This window comes from Pelodiscus sinensis, chromosome 21, assembly GCF_052426305.1.
Source record: "Pelodiscus sinensis isolate ZL-2025 chromosome 21, ASM5242630v1, whole genome shotgun sequence".
Classification (NCBI taxonomy): Eukaryota; Metazoa; Chordata; order Testudines; family Trionychidae; genus Pelodiscus; species Pelodiscus sinensis.
The window spans coordinates 24,297,868-24,323,588 of record NC_143072.1 but is presented as its reverse complement, the minus strand read 5'-3'; the positions used below and the strand labels follow the sequence as shown (position 1 = coordinate 24,323,588).

At 52.6% G+C, this 25,721-nt stretch overlaps 2 protein-coding genes across 4 annotated transcripts in view; both read left to right on the top strand.

Annotated features, from left to right (window-relative positions):
- AKAP10 (A-kinase anchoring protein 10) overlaps positions 1 to 8,744 on the top strand; it is a 35,402-nt gene extending 26,658 nt beyond the window's left edge. For both annotated transcript variants that reach the window (XM_006138680.5, XM_075904645.2), the window contains 5 exons: positions 988 to 1,097; positions 3,714 to 3,796; positions 4,420 to 4,472; positions 6,027 to 6,122; positions 7,271 to 8,744. In XM_006138680.5, the coding sequence (XP_006138742.1) occupies positions 988 to 1,097; positions 3,714 to 3,796; positions 4,420 to 4,472; positions 6,027 to 6,122; positions 7,271 to 7,276 (348 nt within the window). In that variant the 3' untranslated portion in view covers positions 7,277 to 8,744. The remainder of the gene's footprint in view (positions 1 to 987; positions 1,098 to 3,713; positions 3,797 to 4,419; positions 4,473 to 6,026; positions 6,123 to 7,270) is intronic.
- Positions 8,745 to 12,635: 3,891 nt separating this feature from the next.
- On the top strand, positions 12,636 to 24,741 carry NLE1 (notchless homolog 1). 2 transcript variants are annotated; one of them, XM_075904647.2, is made up of 13 exons: positions 12,636 to 12,793; positions 14,073 to 14,216; positions 14,789 to 15,006; positions 15,147 to 15,226; positions 16,138 to 16,214; positions 17,681 to 17,778; positions 19,736 to 19,928; positions 20,546 to 20,681; positions 21,038 to 21,084; positions 21,244 to 21,446; positions 21,784 to 21,943; positions 22,100 to 22,170; positions 23,614 to 24,741. In XM_075904647.2, exons 2-13 carry the CDS (start codon positions 14,079 to 14,081, stop codon positions 23,624 to 23,626), a joined length of 1,434 nt encoding a protein of 477 aa, XP_075760762.2. In that variant the 5' UTR covers positions 12,636 to 12,793; positions 14,073 to 14,078; the 3' UTR covers positions 23,627 to 24,741. The 2 variants fall into 2 exon arrangements, with proteins under 2 accessions (XP_075760762.2, XP_075760761.2); XM_075904646.2 differs by lacking the exon at positions 12,636 to 12,793 and adding an exon at positions 13,213 to 13,971.
- The last annotated feature ends 980 nt before the right edge of the window (positions 24,742 to 25,721 follow it).

Genomic DNA, 25,721 nt, shown 5'->3' with positions numbered 1-25,721 from the left:
AAAAAATAGAACATGGTGTTTTGTGGTGTCCGCAGTTATGCCATTGAAAGGAGAGAGTATTCTCTTGTGTGTGCTTCCACTGCCTACCTGCCTCAGTAGTCTGAAGCAGCTGCCATGAAGGTTTCCATTTGAATACAGTGTGTTAGTGAGTTACTGTGTATGTACACTCACTCACTCACACCTTTCTTTGTTTTCTTCAAGAGGAATTAAGCAACTAGCCCAGGAAATGCACGTTTTGTTCTATGTAGGGGAAAACATGCAACATTTCCTAGGAACCGTGTATTTCCATTGAGGATTAACCATGCATTTACCAAGTAGATGGCAGGAACTGGGGGGACTTTTTTAATAGCTGCAGCTTTTGAGAGAGCTCCCTCTTTTTTTTTTTTTTTTTTTTTTTTTAATTCAGAAACAAATATGTGCATGCGCACACACAACCACTCTTGAAATCGGGGTAGGGAACCTCAGGCCCAGGGGCCAGATATGGCTCAGCATTGGGGAGCCCACACTAGCACTCCAACCCCCCTGCTACCCACCCACAGGGCTGGAGCACACAAAAATCTACGAACCTGGGCCCCTGAGACTCTGGTGTGCAAGGGGAATGTGAGAAGTGACTTTCTCCTTCTCAGTCAGGGGCTTGTCATTTGTGTGTGGCCCCCGATTGATTTTTCTGTGGCTCAGTGGCCCCCAACCCAAAAAAGGTTCCCCACCCCTGCTTTAACTAGACATATTCTGACTTGTGTATTACATGTTTTGATTTTTTTATGCTTTGTTCATGTAACTGTACATTATCACTGTGTTTAAAAATAATGTCACTTATTCTGAAATTCATATTTTGTGGGGTAGAGGCTGTAAAATATTTTTCAGTCTACTTAAAAATTGTGAACTATTTTATAGTGTACAAGAAAACTGAACTATCTCTTGACCTGGTGTGCTAAGTGGCTACTAGTTCTTTGCATTTGGCACTAATATTTAGACTTTCTGTTGTAGTCCAGTGTCAAAAAGGCTAATGTTAAAATCCTGAAAAATTTTGATGAAGCAATAATTGTAGATGCTGCAAGTCTGGATCCAGAATCTCTATATCAACGAACTTATGCAGGGTAAGGTTTATTCAGTGTCTATCGTTCTTTCATGTCTGCTTCACCTTTTGTTTTGTTCTTGTTGTGTCTCTTTGTATTAATACTGTAGGTAGGTACAAGCTGTAGCCAGAGGGCTATTATAGTTGTTAGTTTGTTGGATGAAAGGTGTTTTATCTCTTCAGGTAGCTGTATTGGCTTGTCTCCCTTCTGAAGAAAGCAAGCTTGTAACTCAGTGGTATTTGGTCTGCTTCAAACTCCTAGTCTCATAGTTATCGGAGCACTACTGAATTGGGAATTGAACAGTAGTATCAACCAGAACCCAGTTCAGAGATAATGTGTGTCAGCCCCAAGGCCTGAAATGTCAGTACTGGCTAAGGATTTAAATTGCGGTTAATTGACTAGTCGAGTAGTCAATGGAATTTCCATCGACTGCTCGACTAGTTGATAGGCACTTCTGCATTCCTCCTTTGAAATGTACAAGAACCTCCCCACCACCACCACTGATATGCCGGGGATTAGCCGTGCAGAGGCTGCCTCTTTGAAATGATGCCTTGGTGTTTCAAAGGGGCAGCAACATGGAGCCCGGGGTCAGCTGGGGAGTCGCCAACTGATCCCCAGCTCAGCTGTGCAGCTGCTGCCCTTTTGAAGCACCATCTTGGGGAAATGCCGCTCGGAACCCGGGGTTGGCTGAGGAGCCTCCAGCTGACCCTGGGCTCCACAGCGCTTCGGTGTTTTAAAAGGGCAGCGCCACACAGCTGAGCTGCAGATCAGCTGTGCAGCGACTGCCTCTTTGAAATGCCACCTTGGAGTTTCAAAGAGGCAGTGCCACACAGCTGCTTTGAAGTACCCCTTCTCCACCCCCCCCCCCCTTTGCTGCCTCTATCTGATAGAGGCAGCAAGGGGGGGGGGAGAATTGACTGGTCGACTGACTATCCAATAAGCATTTGCTGATCAGATAGTTACTAGTCCTTAACATCCTTAGTATTGGCATGTATGCTGGACTTGCAACCCTTGAATTAGAAGCCCTGTGTGTTAAATCTCATCAAATAGTAATTCTGTGAGGAGCCCCTCAGCACCTTCAGCAGGTTAGAATATTGACTCTCTCCAGCTCGCAACATTGATGGAATCTTTCCACTTTCCGTGCCTCGCCCCTAAGGGCAGGTTCAGTCCTGATACCTTGATACACATTTGTGGCTCTCTGACCAAAAAAATCCACCAGTTGATAGTTTGAACACTAATCATAAAAGCCATTACTTTAAAAATTATTTTTAAACTTCTCTATGTTGGTTCTAAGATGTTTCCTCTGCCCCAGTCCCGGAAATCAATTTAGTGTTTCCTCATCTCTCATTGATGGGTATTGGGTTAGAACCATGGTGTCCCACACGCTAGCCACTAGCCGCAAGGGGCTATTTGACCGGTTGAGTGTGGGTAGTTGGCTATAGCAGTAGCTACTATATTTATGTTTTCAGAATAATGTGGCTAGTTAAGCTATTATTAAGCTTCAGAACTGGTTGGACACCACGGGGTTAGAAGGCAGCAAGCCCAGAAGATCTAAGCAGTGTGCACCCTTAATTGTCTTCCTCCCTCTCACCACCTAGAGAAGATACTTTTGTTTTCTATAAACCCAATTCATTGTGCTTTTCTTCTGGCTCTTAAGTCGTTTCCTGTTGTGGTAGTCATCAAAGTATTGGATGCTTTTGGTTTTGTGCCTTTTTGCCATGTCTCTCAAATAGAAGATGCTTCTTCTGTGGCTTATATTATAAAAAATCTGATTCCTTAAAATAAGGATTCAGATGGATGGAAATTGCTCTATGCAGCTATAACAGAAAATGATAGCACTTTTTTTAGTTTGGGCTTGTCCCTTTTTTGCCATTTTATAATGTTATAAGGAGGTCATGAAACATGGTGTCCTGGAAACTTAATTATTTCTGCTCATTTCTCCTGACTTTAGAAATATCAGGAATATCAACTGTGGTCATCCCCGGTGTTGCCAAAGGGCTCTCTGATTGTAGGCAATCTTAGGGAATGCATGTCATTAGAGCTTCAGTTAATTGAAGGGACAGAAATGTCAAATCTTTTAAAAGGGTTTCTTTTTTCCCAAATGTTAACTAGCTATGGAAATTATATAGGTACCGGGAGAAAGTTTAAAACACCCAACTAAATCTCGCCCAATCTCAACTACTTAACTTTCACTGTCCTGCTTCTTTTTGCATCATCAGTGTCTTACAGGCTAGACAGGATTTATCTTTGTAATGTGAAGAATTGTGGAGGATGGGGCAACTGAGTCATAAAAAGCACAAGCCAGATTTATTTCATGTTCAGGTGTCCTTTAACTTCAGTCAGCTGTTCCCGATGTATTTTGATGGCACTTATTGCTGCAGATGTTTGTGGTATAATCTAATCATTTTGAGGTTTGTACCTCTCTCTGCTAGGTTCCTAGAAATGCCATTCTATCGAATAAACTTCAGGTTTAAATGAAAGAGGGAAAATATCCGGATGGTAAAATGCCAGCCCCGACTTTTGGGTGCAAGCATTTCTCAGCTATTATAGAGAGCTTTGCTCTGATTCTACTGAGCAGTTTTTCACATTGCGCCCCTGGCTAACCTGCGTCGCTTTGTCTGCTGCCTCTTGCTGCAGGAAGATGACATTTGGAAGAGTCAGTGACCTGGGACAGTTTATCAGAGAATCTGAACCAGAACCTGATGTAAAGAAATCAAAAGGTTTGCTTTCCCGTTCCTTCTCTGCGTCTGTAAATGTTTAGTATCAGCTGCTCTCTTCATTGTCCCGGCCAAGGAGCGCTGGATTCTGCTGCCTTTGGAGTCATTCCATGTATTTTTGTCAAGCAGAGGCGAGTGCTTGTGGGTCTGTCCTGTACATTCACCCCTTGCTCATTCCCCTGCCAGACCTTGTGTTCCTGCTCCTTCAGGACTCAGTTGTGCTGTGGGCAACCTCTGGGGTTTGAACTATTGACCAAGCCCGACAGGGACTGGGAAGCGACTAAAAGCTGAGCTGATAAAAACCTCTTCAGTGTTTGAACTTAAAGAGCTTCAGTGGCTCAGCTCTCAGCCGGCTCTCCAGCCTGCTTTACCCTCACTCCAGTCCTGTTCCTCAGTGTGCTTCCAGGGAGCTGAGGCAGAGAAATGAACCTGACTCAGTGCAGTAGCTCCCCTTAAATCCCTATCTCCCACCCGTGCCGCATGACCTCTGCCCAGCAGCAGCAACAGAATGTCCCTGTCTGGGGCCTCGTTGGGCAGGGAGGATTTTCCAGAGCAGGGCACGGAGTACTTGGCTGAGTTGATGAAGATTTGCCTTGAATCCTTTTTCTGTTTTTCTCAACAACAAGGGTCCATGTTTTCACAAGCGATGAAGAAATGGGTGCAAGGAAACACGGATGAGGTACGGCCTGTTTTCAAGCTGCATTTTTGGGGTGTAAAAATCTGGATTCATCATTTGGATGAAGGGTCTCAGAATCCTGACCATTGTCTTTGTCTGACGTTCCTCCAGCTTGTTAACTGACAAAATGTTCCAAAATGACCTCCCTGCATTTGGGAGAACAGTTTGACCTTTGGCATTGCCAGCTGATTGGCTTAACTAATGTAACTGGTAGCTACAGGCTTGTGGATTGGGATTTTCTGTTGTCTCTGGGGGCTCACCTAGACTACATCCCTCTTTTGAAAGAGGAATGTAAATGAGCCCGATCAAAAGCGCAAATGAAGCGCAGATTTAAATATCCCGCATTTCATTTGCATATTTGCGTCGATCGCTGTTTTGGAAAAGAATATTTCAAAAGTGAAACGGCTGTCTAGACTTGATTCTTTCAGAAAAAAAACCCTTTTCAAAAGATCTTACTCCTTATTTTTTTCAAGAGTATGGGATCTTTCGAAAAAGGGGTTTTTTCCCAAAAGAACTGCGTCTAGACTGCAGTTTCACTTTCGAAATACCCTTTTTTGAAACAGCGATCGGACGTGAATATGCAAATGAAGTACGGGATATTTAAATCCGCGCTTCATTTGCACTTTTGATTGGGCTCATTTACATCGCTCTTTCAAAAGAGGGATGTAGTCTAGACATAGCCTGAAAGGGGACAAACGGCAGACGAAAGGGATTGGGATTTCCAGATAACCAAGCAGCATTCATTTCTTCTTCAAGTGCTAGTCCCCAGGTGTATTCTGTGGGCACCACTCACCTGGTCTGGCATTATTTTTGGGTCCATTACCCTGCACACGGGCCATAGCCCTTTTCATGCTCTAATTTCAGAGCCTAAAGGATGATCCAGGCCAACATCTCCCAGTTCTTTCTTACTGCTACATGCTCTGAGTCCAAAGGGGCCGTAGAATTGCCAGGCTCCGGCGGGGGCAGCTCTGCACTACCAGAAGGGACAGCACTTTGGGGAGGGGCTGAGGCAACCAGCCCTTAGCACTTGCCCAGACCGTGCATGGTCCTCCACCCCCAGCCAGCCCTTAGTGCTGCCCAGACCACGTCATGCCCTTCTTCCCCCGTGACTCCAGCCAGCCCTTAGTGCCACCCGGGACTCTGGTGGCAATTTAAAGCACCTGGGGCCCCACACCGATGGCAGGCCTTCCTGAGTCAGTCATGTGGGGCACGTGCCACCCAGATTTGCAATACAGATAGGGGACTACACACCTCAAAGAGCCTCCAGTACAGGTAAGTAACCATTTTGCACAGGGAGTGCTAATTGTTCTGTGGTGATGCTGTAACATGACCACTGCATCTAGGTTGAGGGCTGGAATCCCCTGTTCAGGACTGAGCATCTCCCCATAAAGTAAATCTGAGGTTCCTCCTGCCACTAAATGGGAAGATTTGCCATTAGGAAAGCATCTGTAACTGCTCCTGTTCTGCACGTTTAAAATGTGACTGTAGGAAGAGCACTTTTGGACCTATGACTCAAAGAATTAACAGTTTCAGATGACTTAGTTTCCTTTGTTTTAGGCCCAAGAAGAGATGGCTTGGAGGATAGCAAAGATGATTGTCAATGATGTTATGCAGCAGGCACAAAATGGGCAGCCTTTGGAAAAAGTTACAAAGGTAAATACAGAAACCTCAACCATCTTCTTCTTTTCCAGACTGACTTAGGTAAAACGTTGGGAAGAATGGAGCTTTTGCACACTTTTCAGTGCGAGTTTGAGAATGTCTGTCTGTGTCAGTGTCTGTCTCAGGATTTCTTGAGAGTTCTCATTAGTATGATATCAGAAGAATGCCTGAGACAGCAAGATAATTGGTGCTTTATAGATAGCTTTGACAGAAAATATCTCTCCATAGTTGCACAGCTGTACAAGTCGTCTCATCTCATGTTCACTGTTGTTCTCTGGGGGAATCGTTGTAAGCAATCTTAATTAAAGAGATTGCCTTCTTACCAGGGGTGGTCAATACTGGAATGCCTTAGTTAAGTTCACACTTGTTAATTCAAATTAATTGAGTACTAACATACTGCTTAATAGATCAATAAAACATATAAAAGCTTGAAAGCTGTTGCGTATTGGTCACACCAGCTCTGTCAGTGTGCTACATTTATGGTGCGAAGATAGATTTGGCTTTGATTTAGCATCATGTTTATGCGTTTAATAACTCTAAATGTTTTCGTGTTTCTGGTTTTCTGCAGTCGCACAAGATACCAGGTTACGAAACAACCTCTAATGCAATAGGTTTATTATGAAACAGTTTAGTTACTTGCTGTATTCCTCTTCACTAATCTCCTGATATTGGTAATCAAACTGTCTGATGGCCAAGGAGAAACTATGAAATTTGTCTGCATCTCTGTACCATCATCACCTAGGAGTTAAATGTCTACTTAAAATATAGATTTATACCTCTAGTTTGACTGTCGTCCTGTTTCTGCAGGAGCGATATGAGTGTCTTCTTAAACTTTAGTTTAAATTGTATAACGGTTAATCAAATCAGTAGATCAGTGTGAGTAGATGAAAAGGTCACATGGAATATATTAACATTTTAAAAACAGGAGCCTTTAAAAATCAGTGGTTGCAGATGGTTGGGATTCAAATTAAGCAAGTCCAGTTGCAGTAATTGGAAGTTTCTTTCTTATCAAAAATTCTTTCTAGCCAACTTGGTGCAAACCTTTGCCCCTGCAAATGCCTGTCCCTGCACTAGATGGTTGAGCTGCGCAGTTTTCAGGCACTTTGTCTAGAAATAATTTTAATACATGTTTTGTTTCCCAGCTATGATTTCAGAAACGTCAGAGCAAGGAAATCTGGTTTTCTGCTTTTGAAGATAAGTGAACTTTTTCTCTTTTGGTGGAGTCTTCTCTAACACAGCCAATGAAAAAAAAGCACTGTTACTCCAGACAGCTGATATTCCCTCATCCATAAGGGAGGAGGAAAAGGAGCAATGTTGGATCTCCTCCACAAAGTACAAAGCAATGTTTTTTTTCTACTGCACGTGGCATTCACAATAATGAAGGTTTTAAAGAGATGAAGAAGCAATTCATGAACATGTCACTGGGAAACTGTGGTCAGCTTCACAAATGCTTTACCCCATCTCTGTAGGACTGTTTGTCACAATGTCTGCAATGGGACATGGGCCACACCAGGGAGGGGAAAGGTTTTGTTGTGGTTTCTAGTTCTTGTACTTGTCATTTTTAAACACACAACTGTAAAGGCCACAGGGCAGCTTCCTGACCTTACCCATTGGCAAGATCAGCCTGAGATGAGGAATACATTGGCAGCGAGTGATCGAAAGAGCTATAACCGGTATATTTTTCCTTACTTGAACTAGATGAGTATTCAACTGTAAGATAGATAAATACATTTTACTTCCTGCATAACTGCATTAATTTTGAAAGAAGCATAAAGTGGCCAGGAGTGAAGACCGGACAATGTAACTTTCTGCCCTTAGTCAAGCTGTTACACTTGCATATACGCTTCCATTCCTTGCTTCTATGCAGAAGATTTACAAACCAGTCTCTGGCCTGTGCAGCCCTCAATCTCTGATTCATGGCTCTGAGTCCAGCCCACTGTGCAGAGCAGACTGTACCCAGTGGGCTTTGCTCCATTTTCTTAATTCTCCATGCAGGTATAAAAGAACTGCCCTTATGAGTTACTACCATTCTCCATAATGTGCTATCGTCAAACTGAGATCTATTCTCAGATCTTTGTTTTTAAGGAAAAAGATCATTCCGTTTTAGTGCTTTTTGCCTTTATTTCCTTTTGTTATTTTCAGCATTTGCAACTTATATAGCCTTTGGTCTAAACAAAAAGTGAGAGCTTCTAACCACACTTTCGTCTCCAGACTAGTAAGATGATTCTGCAGAGCATCTGAAGCACTCACGCTGTCATTCCAATCGATTATTGCTGTATTTTTATTATGAAACATTTCTGGTTTGGGTTTATTTTATTTATGATTGCTTTGTTTTCTCAAGATTGTGCAAAAAAAATCACTTTATATAAATTCTCAATCATCTCCAATGTTCAGAAAGTCTTGATCAACTAGCAAATATTATTCTGTTGCAATATTTGACTGTAGAGAGGCACACTGTGTATTGTCTAAGAAGCAAAAAGGCTGTGTATAAGGTTTTTGGTACTATGTACCACCTCTTATTTCTCTCATGCCCAAGTATTCATGTACTTAAAACATATTATATTTAATTGTGTTTTGATTTAAAATATATAAATATTAAAAATTGTGTCAATTTTCTGTTTTGATGGCATTTGATTTTTCCTACATGCCTTTTGTGCACAGATCTCCACTTTCATGATGGGGGTGGGGGGAATCCTGAAATGCCTCTTTGGCTGGTTATTTATGGTTGGCCATACTTAGTGTCCTTAATGGAAATGCTCATATATTGGCAAGATTAATTTGTTTTCTGATGGAAATTATGCATAGAAGCTCAGCAAGATGAAGTTTTGAAATGATAAACTTGGGGCCTCAAAAGAAAACGAAGCATCAGTTTAGAAGAGCGTGGAGTACGAGCGTACGTTGTAACTCAGTCACTGTGTGACTGTGTTACACAGGTACCTTATCCACTGCACCACTGGAGGAGGCCCCCAACCTCCCTATATTCTAGGCCTCCTATTATCTATCCTATGTCCCAAGGGTGCCAGGTGCATCCATCGCCAAGCTTGTGTTGGGTGACGCCACGTTGGATGGGGGGCTCGAACCCTCGAGCTCTGACTCTGGAAAAACTGACACCCTGGGGCTTCCCCGAAATAGTACCCTCCTCTCGCTATCCATGCAGTGGTCCAGGGTGGGGCACCAATAACTGTTACAATATCCTGGATACAGTATGAAAATAGAGCAAAGCTCCTAACAGTGCGGGCTTATGAAGCGTCTGTACTCTCGCCTTCGAATGCAGTGCTTCTGCCTGAAGCAAGAAGGTTTCTGCTAAACCATGACTGCTGGATACAATACAGCTGTGCTCAGACACTGTCAAATACGTACTAACTGCATATGCATCGACTTTAAAAAAATCAGGCAATTGATCCTGTATGCTCCGGTGATACAAGATTTGACGGCAAACCGGTGGCCACCTTATATAAAGCCTATGTCTTTTGTGATTTTGCAAACGTATGGCTTTGTTGGGGGTAGAGTCTTCAGAGTCTCCATTTTACTGTTATAGTGGTAAAGCATCTTCGATGCATGTTACATCCTCCTGATAAGTTTCCGTGGAAACCCCTGATAGTATGTGACATTCATAGTTACACTGAGGTGGTAGAAACTTGTTACAGTGAGTGAGTGGAACCAGGGCCGCCTTGAGCCATTCCTGCACCCCGGGCAGCGGGCGTGCGATGCATGCGTGGCTCCGCCCCTGGGCGCGCTGCGCACCTTACAGCTGCAATCGGGCATGCAGCACCTGATGGCAGCCTCTAAGGGGCGCCGCATGGCCGGGTACATGGTGCCCCTTACAGTTGCCATCAGGCGCCCCCCCATAGGTTGGCGCCCCAGGCAGCTGCCCGGCTAGCCCCCCCCCCCTTAATCCAGCCCTCAGTGGAACACACCAAAGAATATTTTCTTGGGACACAGCAGAAAGTTCCTGAAAACTGAGATATTTATGCCAGCATGCAGATGACAGAAAGCTAGCAGCGAGGAGTATTGTCTTTATTATTGGAATTCCCTGTTTAAACAAATTTTCCTTCCCAGCTTCTGAGGGGATCTGTACTTAAATCTTAGCAGCTTGTCGTAAGCACAAGATTTTGACTCTGCTGCAGGATCATGGAAGTTGCCAGGGAAGAAGAAAAGACAGTTTCAAAATAATGGCAGGCAGGGCCTTGGAAGAGAGACAGCGACGCTGTTCTGCACCTGGTTCACGTAGCTGCATCAGAATCTGACCTCTGCTGGGAAAGCCAGGACTTCTCTCTGAATCCACTCTGCTCTCTCCAGCCACAGCTGTTCAGCTAGAGTGGGAAGAAATTAAACTGAGCGGGCTCAGCTACATGCGGCAAGGAAGAATAGTGCAGAAGCAAAGGCTCTGACCTACCCACACAAATGGCCTCATGTCTAATCAACCAGGCTTCTGAAGCAAAACTAAAGCTCTGAGAAGTTAACCCTTAGGGCTGTCCTTAGGATTTATGGGCCCCTATCAAGGCTATTAAACCGCTGCTCCTATGCCCGATGTGCCCCCCTGGCTGCCAGTTTGTTAGAGAAGCAATGTTATGATTTTCAGGCACACACTAATGAAATGTTTTTAAAGCAAATTTTAAACGAGGCTCCTGTTGGCTAACACCGTAAAGTCAGAAACTGACCAGATGTACCTAGGCTTAGTATGTGCCTGTTAAATGGCTTCACTTTGAATACTGTGTACAGATGTGGTCTCCTCACCTCAAAAATGATATTTTGGCCTTGGAAAGGGTTCAGAAAAGGGCAACTAAAATGATTAGGGGTTTGGAACAGGTCCCATCTGAGGAGAGGTTAAAGCGACTGGGACTTTTCAGTTTAGAAAAGAGGAGACTGAGGGGGGATATGATAGAGGTCTATAAAATCATGAGTGGTGTGGAGAGGGTGAATAAAGAAAAGTTATTTATTAGTTCCCTAAGTAGAAGAACTAGAGGACACCAAATGAAATTAATGGGGAACAGGTTTCAAACTAATAAAAGAAAGTTCTTCTTCACACAGCGTGTAGTCAACCTGTGGAACTCCTTGCCAGAGGAGGCTGTGAAGGCTAGGACTATAATAGAGTTTAAAGAGAAGCTAGATAATTTCATGGAGGTTAGGTCCATAAAAGGCTATTAGCCAGGGGATAAAATGGTGTCCTTGGCCTCTGTTTGTCAGAGGCTGGAGAGGGATGGCAGGAGACAAATCGCTTGATCATTGTCTTCGGTCCACCCCCTGTGGGGCACGTGGTGTTGGCCACTGTCGGCAGACAGGCTACTGGGCTAGATGGACCTTTGGTCTGACCCCACTGTATGAGTGGCTCTTTCACAGGTTCGGTGTGCCCCTAATAGATCTGGTCTTTTAAGTTAACTAGACAATCCGGAGGAAGCAGAACCATAGAACAGGGATAGGAAGAGATTGGTGGGTGGTGCCCACGTTGTCAGGTGCCATACACAAGTGCGCATTTTGTATATGTGTAAGGACAGCCCTGGCCTTAGTCTAGTGCTATTGGCTAGAGACTGCCAGTTAAATTAATGCTTACAGGAAATATTACTATTCCCCTCAAAGCTACTTGCAGCAGTTGGCCAACACTGAGCACTGTCCAAGAACTAGGCTGTTCTCAGCTAGCAGGGGAGCAACGGCGGATGTTGCCTCATTCTGGGGGTATGTACATTCATCCTTTTTCTCTCTCTAAAGCACTTGGAACTTTTGGTACCCATGGGCTTGTAAAGTTTCAGGATGAGCCTCTGTTCCGGCAGGTGTATGGCAGTTGGGCTGAGCTGGAAGGGAACGGTCTTGTCATCCAGCCTGTTTTGTTCCTTATGGTGAATGTCAGTGAACCACAGGTCCATTAAATCTCCCTACAGCTCATTATGACTGGCTTGTTTAACCAGTGGCTGTAGCAAAAACAAGACGCAAGGAGATGCTTTAGAAAAATGTACTGGACCTTGTCTTTGTTACAAATTTTAGAAAACTGCCAGCTTTAAACTCTGACAAAACAAACTGAATCATTCTTCTTCCTGGGTACTGACATCTAGAGCCTCTTCGGTTGGTTAATGCTCCCCAAAATCTTCCCTGTGCATCACAAGTCAAAGTCAAGTTTTGTTTTTCAGCCATCAAGATGATACCGCATGGAGCGTAGCAAGGTGTGGCAACCTCCCCTCCAATTTTCTAATTATGCCGTCCACCAGCGCATGCTGGACATGGAAGACAATTACTGCCTCCTCGTGGCATAACACGGCACCAGCGTAGGCAAAATGAAAAACACTGGCTGTAAATGTTCATGTGTATTGATCCGATAGATTATTAAGCTTTCGACTCGTGGCCTTAGTCCTTAAGGTGCCCCTAGACTCTTTGAAACAAAATGCAGGACAATGTAGCACTTTAAAGACTAACAAGATGGTTTATTAGATGATGAGCTTCCGTGGGCCAGACCCACTTCCCTAGACTCCTTGTTCTCTCTCTCTCTGCCCCAGCTGTGCACTTGCCTCCCAGCTGCGGTTCCCTTTGTCCAGGAGCCGTGGCTGTGCCCGCGTTCTCCAGCAGGGGGCAGCGGGGCTCCCTGGCCCAGCCGCTGCCGGGCGCACAGAGATGACCTCACCGCTTCCGCTCCACGTGGGCCGGGCTGCAGTCAACACGTGGCTGGCGCTGCCCAGGTGAGTGAGGGGCTGGCTGGGGAGGGGGGCCTGGCAGCGGGGCTGGCTGGGGAGGGGGGGGCCCTGGCAGCTCAGAGCAGCCCCTGCAGGGAGCTGGGGGCCCTGCCCCATCCCCCCTTTGGGGAGCCCTGGCTGCCGCTGGGCAGAAGGGGGCGCCCTCCCCTTGTAAAGCCGGACATGGGGGGGGGGCTGGAAATTCGCCCCCGCTGCCGGGAGAGGCTGAGCAAGGGGGCTGCGGGCCCCGCTGCAGCAGGGGTGCCCCGGCTGGGCGGGGCGCTCTAGCAAGGGGCTGCTCCAAGGGACCCGAGCTTTCTGGAACCTCCCCCCAGCTCCAGGGACTGAGTTTGGGGGGGACTCCAGTGGGAGGTGCTGGCTGAGTGATCACCCGCGCAAAGGGGGCCAAGGCAGCGTGTCCGAGGAACACCCCGGGATGGTCCCTGGCGCTGCCTGTGGCCTGGGGGAAGAGCCTGGGGCACCGTGTGCAGAGCGGAATCGGGCAGGCTGCCAAGGGGCAGGGATGTTCATGGGTAACTGGTAAACCTCTCCCTGAATGGATGAGGCTTACCAGTTACTGATAGGGGCTGGAGCAGCCTCTCACCCACCCCGGACAGCTGCCCTCCGCAGGGGGAAGGAGAGTGCCAGCCCTTCCCCCCTCTGCTCGCCCCTGTTTAATTGGTTAACATTAGTTAAACTTAATTAACATTAACATAACTTAATGTTTAACTGGTTCACTAATTACATGGGATTTTACATCCCTAACGAGGGGCTCTCACCAGGTAGATGACAGGGGCTGGGGGTCAGGCTTACCCGGTTCTGTACTAAGGATGTCAACGGTTAACCAGTTATTGGTGAGCATCACCTGGTGAGGGTAACCGGTTAACTGGCTGCAGGCAGGGGAGGCTGCTCCGGCGGCCTGCACTCACAACGTGACACAGCGGGCTGGTTAACCGGTTAAACATCTAGTTTAACCAGTTCACATTTTAAACAGGATTTTACATCCCTATTCTGTACCTGCCTCTGCTGGGTGACCCGGGGCCTGGGTGCCCATTTCCCAATCTGTAAAATGGAGATAATGGGAGGGAGGGCAGGAAAGCACTTTGAGATCCTCCGATGCCAGGCACGTGGAGAGCACCCGGTCAGAGGGGCCGATGGAGCAGCGGTGGCACCCTCAACAGCGGGTGGGTTTGGCTGTTGTCAGTCTCTGTCCAAGCCCCCCGTGGAGCAGCGGGTTTGATTTGGAGTCAGGCCGAGCTGCCCTGAGGCAGAAATGCGCTTGCAGGTCGCCATGATGCAAGGGGACGTGGAAAGGCTGCTGATCCAGTTCAAAGATGAGGCTGGCGAGATCCTGGGGTCGCCCTTTGACGTGCCCGTCGATATCACGCCGGAGAAGCTGCAGCTGGTCTGCAACGCTCTCCTCCAGAAGGTACTTCCCGCCAGCAACGCCCCCGCGGCCTGCTGCTCTCATGGGGGGGGGGGGGCTGCAAACGGCTGGCATGCGGGGGGCTCCTGCCAGCCGCCTGTGGGGGTGGGCACAGAGCAATGGGGCTTTTCTCGGCAGTGCTGGGCGTGACGTGTGGAACTGTCTGGGCTACAGGGCTGCTCACCCAGCAGAATCCAGCCGGGTGGTCTGGGCTCCCTGTCGGACTGTAGCGAGAAGGCAAGAGATTAGCTATGGGATCTCGTATAACGGCCATTCGTAGCACGGCCTGGGCCTGCCGCACCAGGGACTCCAGTCCTTTGGCCCCCAGTTACCCAGGGATAGGCACAAAGAGGGGCTCTGTACGGGGAGGGTCTTTCCGATCTACCCCGGGCAGATTTGTCAGCTGTTGCCTTGATGCTGAGTGTGTGCATCTCCCCAGCCTAGTGCTGCCCTGGGGAGGGAGGAACGGGAAGTGCATGGGGCCCCAAACTGTTTTCCTGTCGGGGTGGAGGTAAACCGGGGCCATATGAGCCTCAATTTGCCCCCGGCTAGTGCCTCTGCCTCTTGCCTTCCAGGAAGAGCCGCTGCCCTTGGCCTTCTACGTCCACGATGCTGAGATTGTCACGTCGTTGGAGAAGACGCTGGTGGGGCAGGCGGTGGAGACGGAGAGAGTCCTCGACATCGTCTACCAGCCCCAGGCCGTGTTCCGAGTGCGGGCGGTGACGCGCTGCACCAGCTCCCTGGAGGGCCACACCGAGGCTGTCATCTCCGTCGCCTTCAGTCCCACTGGAAAGTAAGGAGGGGGGGTGGATGGCCGGGGAAGGGGGCTGCCAAAGGCGAGATCCCCGGTTACAGGGAGACAGGCTGTGTTGAGGGGAGGGGGGAGCGGACCTGCCACCCTGAGCCCAGGCAGCCTGTTCCTCACCATCTCAGGTACCTGGCCAGCGGCTCCGGCGACACCACCGTGCGCTTCTGGGACCTCAGCACGGAGACGCCGCACTTCACAGCCAAAGGTGGGTGCAGCGGGGGAGGGGGAGGCCCGGTGGGGTGTTCTGACTCGCTGGGCGGCAGCGGGTGACCCCCGGCTCCCTGAGCTCGTGCTGCACGCGCCGGGGAACCGACACAGGCAGGAGGGTCTCGCCACGCGCCCAGCTCGGGGGCCTTTTCGGCGAGGCCTGAGGGGCAGTGGCTGGGGCGACCCCCGTGTCTGCTGGGGCAGAGCGACCAGACCCACAGCACGTTGCAGGCGGGGCCAGGGCGTGAGGGGCCCGTTGCACAGCGAGCACCACGTGTGCTGCCCAGCCATTCCCCGGCCTGTGGGGAGGCATCCCTGGAAGTGCCTGGGGGGCGCCTGGGCCGCCGCGTGGCAAGAAGGGCAGCTCCCTGTGGCTGGGGGGGGACCAGTCGGACAGGCTGGGACAAGCGCAGGGGAGTCCTGCCCCACCCCCAGCCTCAGCTGCCCCTCGGGGGCAGGGACACCCCACAGTGGAGGGCTGTCCTCACTAGGGCAAATGCGCTTATCCTTGTGAGCATGTAAGGGGCGGATTTTTCCCCGGGGCAGGGGAGGCGACAGGTGACTCCGGAGGATCCAGTGCTCGCGGGAAGCTGGCTTTTAAGCGCTGCCTCCTGAGCCCAGGCAGCTTGTTCCTTGAAGCCAGCTCCCTGCATGTACCGGATCCCACCTGCCCCCACCCCCTGCGCCGCTGCTGCTGCTGCCTCTGTGATTGGCAGCAGGGGGGGTGGGATGACTCCATGGGAGCTGGCTTAAAAGCTGGCTCCCCATGCGCACCGGCTCCCGCCTCCCCCTCTGCTGCCTCTGATGAGAGGCAGCAGCACGAGGGGGCAGGTAACTGAGGGTAATCGATGAGCCCAAGCCCACGTTCACCCCCCTAGTCCTCACCCCTGGTCTCTCCCCCGTCGCTAGGTCACAGGCACTGGGTCCTCAGCATCGCCTGGTCCCCCGATGGCAGGAAGCTGGCTTCAGGGTGCAAAAACAATCAGGTACGTTGCGGCAGAGGCACAGAACGGCCTGGGCTGGGCCTTTTGGGGGGAGCTCTTGATTGGGGGGCTGGTGACTTGTGGGAACAGGCCTTGGGAGGTAGTTCCTCACCGAGAACAGCAGTGGGACACGCCTGGGCCCCTGGCTAGACATCCCTCCCCCACCCTGCCTGGGGCGCGTGGGTCTAGAGGATGTTGCCACTCCTGAGAGGTTGGCTTGTTTCGGAGCCTCAGGCTGAGCTGTCCCTGCTGGACACGGGGGTTCAGGGCCTGCCAGGCCCCCCGTAAGGAGCATCTCTCCTGGCTGCTGCCCGTGTGTGGTAGCTGTTCTGAGCAGCTGGGCGGAGATGTGGGCTCTGCCCTCCTGCATCCTCCCTGTGTGTCCTTGGGCAGATTCCTTCCTCTCGCTGGACCTCAGTTTCCCATCTGTAAAATGGGGAGAAGGATCCTTCTTTCCCTTCTCAGGTCTCTTGCTGTGTGCGCTCACAGCGCCTAGTGCATCCATGCCCCAGTCTCAGCGGGCAGCTCTCGGCCTGGCTGGAGCGCTACTCACTACCCTGACTCATAACCCAGCCACTGGCATGCATGGGACAGCAACAGCCTCTGTGCTGAGTGTGGGGGGGTGGAGCACCTGCTAAGAGAGGGACTGACCGCCCCTGGGTTCTGTGGGGGGAAAGGAGACTAGGGGAGCGGGGGCTGCCTGGCTTCCCCTCCGCCCGCAGATGGCCCATTTACACTATTAACTCCTTGTCAGCTGGATGCCGGGCGTCTGCAGTAAGAGAGCACCCCGGAGGGGAGGCAAAGCTCTGGGTTAAACTCACCCCATGAGCTGTTCTGCTCTGGTCTCTGGCTTCTCCACGAGCAGATGATGAATGTCTCTGCTCCTTGGACGAGCATTTATCGGAAGAACCACTGTGTACTGGGGAGCCGGCTGCCACCCTGTGCTGCAGGCTGTGCATCCGAGCCCATAGTGCGGGCCGGCAGCCGGCTCTCTGGGAGCAGGGCTGGGAGCTGGCTTAAAAACCGGCTTCTGGTGTGCACCAGCTCCTAGGGAGCCGGCTGCTGCCCCGCACTCCAGGCTCTGCCCTATAGAGCTTGTACTGCAGAGCCCACAGCCTGTAACAGCTGAGATTTTCAGTTCTGCCGTTACCAAAGCAACGGCTTTTTAATGTCCCTACCTGGCACCAGGTGTAGCAGCTGGCGCTGGCTTTCGGAAGGAGCTGGCTGTTGGCTGGTTGTTTTGCAGCAAGGTGAGCTAAGGGGGCGAAGAGAAAGCTCTCCTCAAGGTGTCACCTGGGTGCAGCAAAGGCCAGGCAAGGAATCCACCCGTCCCCACTTCATCCCCTGCCCGTGCCTAGAGTAGCTGAACCGGAAGGGCAGACCCACCTTTTCCAAAGGAGCGTGACTTTCCTTGGGACACGGGAGTGCGGGGTCTGTGGTCTAGCCCGCTCGCTGGCTCTGTTGTACAGATATTTCTCTGGGACCCGGAGACGGGGAATCAGATGGGCAGGGTGCTCGCCGGACACTCCAAATGGATCACATGGCTGTGCTGGGAACCGCTCCACCTGTAAGTGACTCTCTGGCCCCTTCCCCCCCGCCTTGGCGATGGCCCTGCCGGCTGTGGCCAGGCTCCCCTTGCAATGGACGACATGAGGCTGAGAAGCAGCCAGTAGGTGTCAGTGAATTGGGCAGCCCGAGATGCAGGTTCTAATCCCACCGCAGCCACCAGCCTACAAGGCAGCCCGGGTCTTGGCACTGTTCTGTTGGGCCTCAGCTTCTGCTGTTGTATAATGGGGATAATGGTGCCAGTCCCAATGGATATAAGGCTGGGTATGTATCCATAGTCATTGTGTTAGGTTTTCAAAGCCCTGTGCTGATTTTCTCTGTGCCCTGCTGCTGGGAGGCGAGTCTGGTGCTGCCTCCATCTTACAGGGTAGAGCAGGTGAAGTTGGAACGGGCTAACCCAGTGCTGCCCAAAGAGGAGGAGTTAGAGCTGGGATTAGCTCCCTGTCCTGTGTGCCGATCACTAGCGCGCCCGATCTCCAAAACAGAGTCCCCCAGCGAAAGAGGGGCCTAGGGAAAGGTGGCGGGGGGTGACCAAGACTGCTAGTGTCTCCCTGTGCCGGCTGCCCAGAGTGTAACGTGCAGCCCGACATGCTCCTCCCCAGCTCACCTTAGCCAGGGGGAAGCTGCGGTTCACAGGGCGTTCGTTCCTCATGCAGCCCTGCCCGGGATGACTGCTCTGCCCGTGCCCCCTGCCTCCGCCATCTGGTGTCTTTGCCCTGCAGGCTGCTTCACTGCACAGGCTCTGTAGCCCCATCGGGCTCGACAGGAGGGGGGCTGGAGATGATGATCGCAGAGGTTCTAAGAATTAAAACTAGTCCCTATGAAGCAGAGCCCGGCCCATTGAATTCCCTGGTAGGAAATTCCGGTTTGGAAACAATTAATTGGAAAAGAGGAGCAGGGGACGAGCTGGCCACTCCTGCCCGTGCTCTGGGGAACTCAGGATCAGCGTTCCCTGTAAGCTGAGCATTTGGGCGGGCACCCAGGAGAGAGTCAAATGCCGCCCCGCAGATTAGCAGAGCTCCCATAGCAAGCAGCCTGTGTTTCTACCGGTGGTGCACATCCACACATGCCTTGGTGCACAGAACAAAATTTATTCTGCACATGGGTGGAAAAAAAATCGCACACCACTTAGGATCTGTCTCTCCAGCTGGCCAGGCTCCTCACGCCATGCCTGCAGAAAGGGGAGCTGCATTGAACTGCCCTGCCCCGCAGCCTCTGCCTTTCCTCCCCTTGACCAGTGCGAGCTGCGAGCATGTGGCAGGCTTGGTGCCATCTCTTAACTGGCCCTCAGGCAGGGTTGGGCCAAGGGGTAACTCTTCCCTTTAGAGCCTGGGGGATGTTCCTCCCTCCGACCCCCAGTTTTCTGTCACCTGCGTGCCTGGCCACGCCTCCCGCCACCCCCAGCAAATCGGTGCAATATCCAGCTGCCAGGGGGATTTCACTGGGCAGAGCCCCGGGGGGAGGGGCGAGTATTTGGCCTTGGATGGTGGTCGCCAGGGGCTGATGCAGGTGCTGGGAAACCCGTGGGGGATGCCAAGCGTCCAGCTGGGTTCCATTGCCAGGAATTTACGTTTCCTCTGCAAAGGGGCCCCGAGCATCTCGCCAGGCTGAGAACTGCTGGGGGGGCGCAGTGCGCCCCCTCCATGCTCGCTGTCCCATCCAAGCTTGAGTGGCAGGTGAAGGCCCAACCCCTCCCCTTCTGGCTGAGGCCCCACCCCTGGAGCCAAGCCCCGCCCACCCCCAGCCTGATCCTTTCTGGCCACCTGGTTGCCTATGTGACTGGCTGCCCACGTGTCCAAGAACTGGCCCAGCCTGACCCTTTGGCTCATGAGCCTAAGGAAGCCCTGGCCTCTCTCTGGCTGCCGGGCTGATGCAGACGGGTCGCTGCCGGAAGAGGAGCTGGCTTTGCCGTCCTCTGCCTTCACAGGCTCCAGTTTTCCTTCCTTCCTTCCGTCCAGAAACCCCGAGTGCCGCTATTTGGCCAGCGCCTCCAAGGACGGCAGCATCCGCATCTGGGACACCGTGGCGGGTCGGTGCGACAAGATCCTCACCGGGCACACGCAGTCGGTCACGTGTGTCAAGTGGGGGGGAGACGGGCTGCTGTACTCCTCCTCCCAGGACAGAACCATCAAGGTCTGGAGAGGCCAGGATGTAAGTGCAACCGCCCGGGCGGGGGCGGGGCTTCAGGAAAACGACGCATCCGGCCTGAATTGGTGTTGCCCGGCCTGGCCCCGCCTGCGGCTCGGCTGCACCCCCTACTGGCGGATTTTAGGAACTGGAGGGATTGTTTTCCTTGGGAAGCTGCTCTGCTCCTCGGCCAAGGGAATTTGTTGGTCGTGCAGGGTGTGGAATCTGGGAACTGCTCAGGATAGGTGGCAGCCCGGCAGAAGTGGGTTTGGTGCTGCTTGCTGGTGGTCGGAGGGACTGTGTGGGCCCCGGGGGCTGTGGCGCTTGCTCACGGAAGCTGGACCCACCAGCCAGGGGAATACGGCGCTGGCCCGGCCGTGAGCCAGGAGTTCCTGTCCTCCGAACTCGGTACTGCCCGTAGCTGATGGATGGTGAGGCTGGGACATCCCCTGGCCTGACTCAAAGTGGAGCTGGGAGCGGGACTGTCCCACCGGGGGACCCTCGCGCTGCCTGGAACTGCATGGAGGGGGGGATGGCCCATGTCCTGCCCTCGGCGTTGCCCACAGCCCGCGGCAGCCCGGGAGGCCCTAGCTCTACTCCTTGCGCTGCCCCTTCTAAGCAGGCGGGTTTTTTGCTCGTAGGGAATCCTCTGCCGCACCCTGCAGGGCCACGCACACTGGGTGAACACCATGGCCCTGAGCACAGACTACGTTCTCCGCACGGGGGCCTTCGAGCCTGCCGAGGCCTCCGTCAACCCGCAGGACGTGAGCGGCGCCCGTAAGAGCCTTACGTCCATTGAGGGGCGGGGAGGGGAGGCAGCATGGCCAGTGGGTGGGGCCCAGCGCTAGGAGTAAGAAGACCCAGTTTCTCTTCCTAGCTCCCGGGGGGAGAGGGGAGGGAGCAGGGTCCCCTCCAGCAGCCCCGTTCCTCTGGGTAGAAAACAGACCCCCCCCCTAGCCGCAGATGGTGGCTTCCGTGCAAAGCGCTGCGTGTTCTCGGTCAGCGTGTGACTCTTTCCAAACCCCTCCCCACGGCCCTGCAACACGCTTCCTGAGTCACAGCCCTGGGGGGCGCCTCCGCACAAGTGGCCTTTCGCCTCCCGGGGGCTAATCTCCCTTCTCTCCGGCTCGCAGTGGCAGAACTGAAACGCAAGGCTCAGCTCCGGTACGACCAAGTCAGGGTGAGTCTCCGGGGAGAAATTCCCCCCGCCCTGCTCTTAGCACGGCCGCTGCCAGGCCAGGAGTCCGTCAACCCACCTGCTTGGCTCAGGATGCGCTCCGGGGTGCAGCCTTGAGTCTGTGCGAGCCGAGGCTCCCTGCCGACTGTGTGTGTGTCGCAGGGCCAGGGCCCGGAACGGCTGGTGTCCGGGTCGGACGACTTCACGCTGTTTCTGTGGGTCCCAGCAGAGGACAAGAAGGCGCTGGAGAGAATGACGGGCCACCAAGCGCTGATCAACCACGTGCTCTTCTCCCCGGACACCCGGATAATCGCCAGCGCCTCCTTTGACAAGTCCATCAAGCTCTGGGATGGCAGGACAGGAAAGTAGGTTCTCCTGGGCTGTTAGACGCGACGTTTGCAGGTCAGCCCGTGCAGAAATTCGCCCACTGCCTTGCCATGTCTGAGGCAGAACCCTTTTACTCACAGAGAGTGTGGACTCTCACTCGTGCGTGCGTGCATGTGGACTCACACTCGTGTACTCGCACTCATGCACGTGCACTCGTACCCTTCTGCTTTTGAGCTAGCGCACCTAGTAGCTAGGGCAAGGCACTTGGACTCTGCACCCTGCCACTGACTAGCTGTAACCTTGGGCATGTCCCTTTATCTCTCAGAGCATTTTCATGTTTCAAACAGCCCCACCTCACCCCTTTCTCTCTCTCAGGTACCTCACCTCCCTGAGAGGGCACGTCGCTGCCGTTTACCAGATCGCCTGGTCGGCTGACAGCCGCCTGCTGGTGAGCGGGAGCAGCGACAGCACACTGAAGGTCTGGGACACCAAGACGAGGAAGCTGGCCATTGATCTCCCCGGCCACGCCGACGAGGTAGGAGGCCATTCACCCCGGGGCTCACGCTCACCCACCCCGCAAGCGCTGTGGCCACCACCACTGTCCGAAAAGCTGAAGTTCTTCCCTGCCAGCGGGGCGAAGGAGAGCCCACCCCCACCCCTGTGACAGGAGTGTGTCTCTCTTTGGTGGCAGGTGTTTGCAGTGGATTGGAGCCCCGACGGACAGCGAGTGGCGAGCGGAGGGAAAGATAAGTGTTTAAGGATGTAAGTATCCCCAGAGCCTGTCCCCAGTAGCAGAGCGCGGCCCATGTGGGTCGTGTGCGGATATTAACACAGCCTGCAAAGGGACGCACTGAGGGCCTTGTTCTATATACTGAATCACCAGGCCCACACCCGACCGACCAGCTGGCCTTTGGTTGTTCGGAGTCTTGTGATAGCACCAGGAGCCCACGGAGTTTGGGGCACAATCCTGCGAAGCACGTTCGGTTTCTTGGAGGTGCCTCTGGAATTTTCCTTGCAAAGCAAAGACGCTGAGTAACTGATCCCCCCCCCCAAAAATCTTGTCTCCTCTAAAGCCCAGGGTTCCATTAAAAGTCAGCTGTGGCGAAATGGCTTTGAGCAGCCCTGCCAGAAGGCGCGGGAAGGAAAAGGATAGCAGGGCGTCACGGTTGCACAGGAAGGCGATAGACAGTAAGCCCCTGCCCCGAAGAGGTTACAATCTGTAGCAGTGGTGGGCAATTAGGTGGCCCACAAGGGCTCCCCCCGCCGCACTGCCGTCTGCTCCCCTCCCACACCCAGCTCTCGAGCACTGGGGCACCGGCGCCCCGCCCGCCCTGCTCCCCCTCCCTCCCAGCACTTTTGCAGGGCTACGAACCTGCTGATTTGCATTCCCTTCCCGAGCTGGAATGCCGCCAATCAGCTGTTCGCCGTGTTCCAGCTCTGGGTGGGAAGGAAGCGCAGGGCTCCGGTGCCCCAGCGTGTGAGCGATGCGTGGGAGAGAGGGGCAGACGGGGGGGGGGGGGGCGGCAGGTGGAGCCCCAGTGGCCATGGGCTGCTGAGACCCACTGAGGTGGAGGAGCAGCCCACTCCCTCTTGGTTGCCCATCGCCGGGCTATAGTCAAGTCTACAGATGAGCAGGCTTTTCCGCTGAGTGAAGCCATTTGGTTCTCCGTGTCACAAAGCCAGAGGATCCAGCCTGGACTGCAGCATGTGCCCAGAGTAAGTGACCGAAATGATCCCTCACGGGCTTGGAATCCGAGTCCAGTCTGCTAGTCCCGTACCTGCATCTTGGCCCCTGAGTCACCTCCACAGGACGCCTCTCAGACGTGCAGGGGCTGCTGCCTTCCTAAAGCCTCCCAACAGCCTGAACTCCCTGCTGTAGCTGCCTCCTGCTCGGCTGGCGCTGCCTTTCTCCCTGCTCATGTTGCAGTGAGTACTGGGCCCTTCGCTCGCCCTGGCCTCCTGCCCCGGGCTGAACCTCCCCGGCACGAGGGCAGAGCGGATCTGAGCCGAGCACCAAGAACCCCCATCCCTTTCCAGCCTTGTTCTCCTTGTGCCTCCAGAGATCCCCCGGGATCCAGTGACCAGTTCGCCTCCTTCCGCTTCAGAGTCTAGTGCATGGGGCCTTGCGGGGCCGCTTGCGTGCAGCTGGCCATCAAAGCTGGAGCCAGTGCTGTGCCCAACACACGCTCTCCCTTTCATTCGCAGATGGAGGCGATAGGAGCAGTGAAGAGGAGCCTGCTGGTTCTAGCTGGCCCTGGCAGCGCGGTCAGGCCTGGACTACGCAGTTCTGCCTCTTCCCTGCCGCCCTACCTTTCCCCGGCGAGCTGCTGAGAAGGGAGAATGTCATTCCGACGGAAGGCGAGCCCACGAACGTGCCACTAGATCTGGATGACTTTGTCTGCAGCCTTGCGCACGCTTGGTCCTCCGCTAGCTCCCGTTCAGCCTGGTTTCTAGTGACACGACAGCGGCGGGGAGCATGCTGGGGGAGGGCGTCTGGTCATGCTTTTGGATTCCCCTGCAAATGGAGCCCACAGGAGCCAAAGCTGAGCGGGGGCAGAAAAGTCTCCTCTCCTGACCTCTGGGGAGAGAGAACGGGGGAAACTGTCACCCTGGTGCCTCGCAAAATGCTGCTCGCCTGTTTCGCCAGAGGCAGGGGGCTGTGTAACAACCCTCGGCCGCCTTCACTAGCGGCAGGAGGGGAGCGAGGGGCTTTGTGCCCATGCTGGAGAACTTTCCCCGACGTGTTGCTCACACTGGTGCCAATAGCCCAGTTCGCCGTACTCTAAGGAACCAACCTCTGGCTGGCTCTTGGTTCTGACCCAGGAGGCTGTGTCGAGTTTCCAGGTCTCGGTGGGTCTCTGAATTGCGGAACAGTGGGCGAGTGTGTCCGTGACCTGTCCTTGTTCCAGGCCGATCGCCTGGCTGGGAAGGACGGTGCATGAGGCTGCTCTTACATCCTGTGTGGAGTTGGCTCTTGGGCTGCTCCTGAGACTTGGGAAGCGATGGAGGAAACTCCCCTTGAGTTCCATGGTGCAGAGTTGGCCCCTCCCGAGTGGATCTGTCAGCTGGTGTCCGGGGAGCTGTCCCTTGTCCTGTTCCAATCCCAGTGTGTTAACATTGGTACCGTGGCTTCTGACCCACGTGGGGGAGTTAAGTTAACCCAGCCCAGCAGTCTGGCTGGGAGGCAGCTCAACCTGGCTTTCACTTTCACCCCCAGTGAAGTTTAAGAAGAGCACTGATCCAAATCTGATTGATAAGGAATGGATAGAATAATGTGGAGTTCTCTGTCACCGTTGCAGAACGTTTACATTAAAGACAAAGGCATTCTCTCTCTCTCTCTGGGGCTGCTGTGTTGTGGTTTGTGGTGGATGTTCAGAAAAAAAATTTTTTTTTTCATTCTCAATGGTCGATCTGAGAGTTGTTCATTGATCCTGGTTTTGGGGTTGCGGTACAAACAACCTGGTGTAAAGAACGCCAACCCCAGGCTGGGAAAGGGAGAGAGAGATGGCCCAGTGATGAGCCAAAGATTTGGGAGACGTAAGTTAAGTCCTGGCTCTGCCACAGACTTTCCTTCTGGGCCCGTCATTTAGTCTCGCTCCTTGGGGACAATAGTACGGAGTGTTGTGAGGATAAATAACGGTAACGTTTGTGCCGAGAGCTGGGCACGCACTGGGCTGCTTGGTTCTCGGGCAATTTGGAGGAGGGGGGCAAGTTGTGTTAAACTGAAAACAAAAAGTAAAACACACACCTTTCAGGGGTTGGATCCTGAACTAGATTATCAATCGTGCCGAGTGAGGGCCTGCACTGTGCAGTGTACTGTAGGACATCAGAGATAACCTCACTGTCTGAAGAGACCAGGCGAGTAAAGGGTGGGACATCACATTGCTGTTAAAAGTAACCAGCAACCTGCCTTATTGTGGTTGTGAATCTGATTTGAAGTGCTTTCTAGCAAGGGGCAAGATTTTTAGAAAGTGTAAGGCCACAAAAAGTAATTCATGAAATCCTCTGGACTTAGCTGTTCATGTGCATAAGAATTGGAGGTCCTGTGGGAAGAGGTGCTATGTAAATAATTGTTTTAAAATTGGAGGCGATGTATTCGTATTATGTATTTACTCTAGAGAACTTTTCCTGGGTGTCTGGCTGGTGAGTCTTGCCCAAATGCTCAGGGTTCAGCTGATCGCCATATTTGGGGTCGGGAAGGAATTTTTCTCCAGGGTAGATTGGCAGAGGTCCTGGAGGTTTTTCGCCTTCCTCTGTAGCATGGGGCACGGATCACAGCTGGAGGATTCTCTGCATCTTGGGGTCTTTAAACC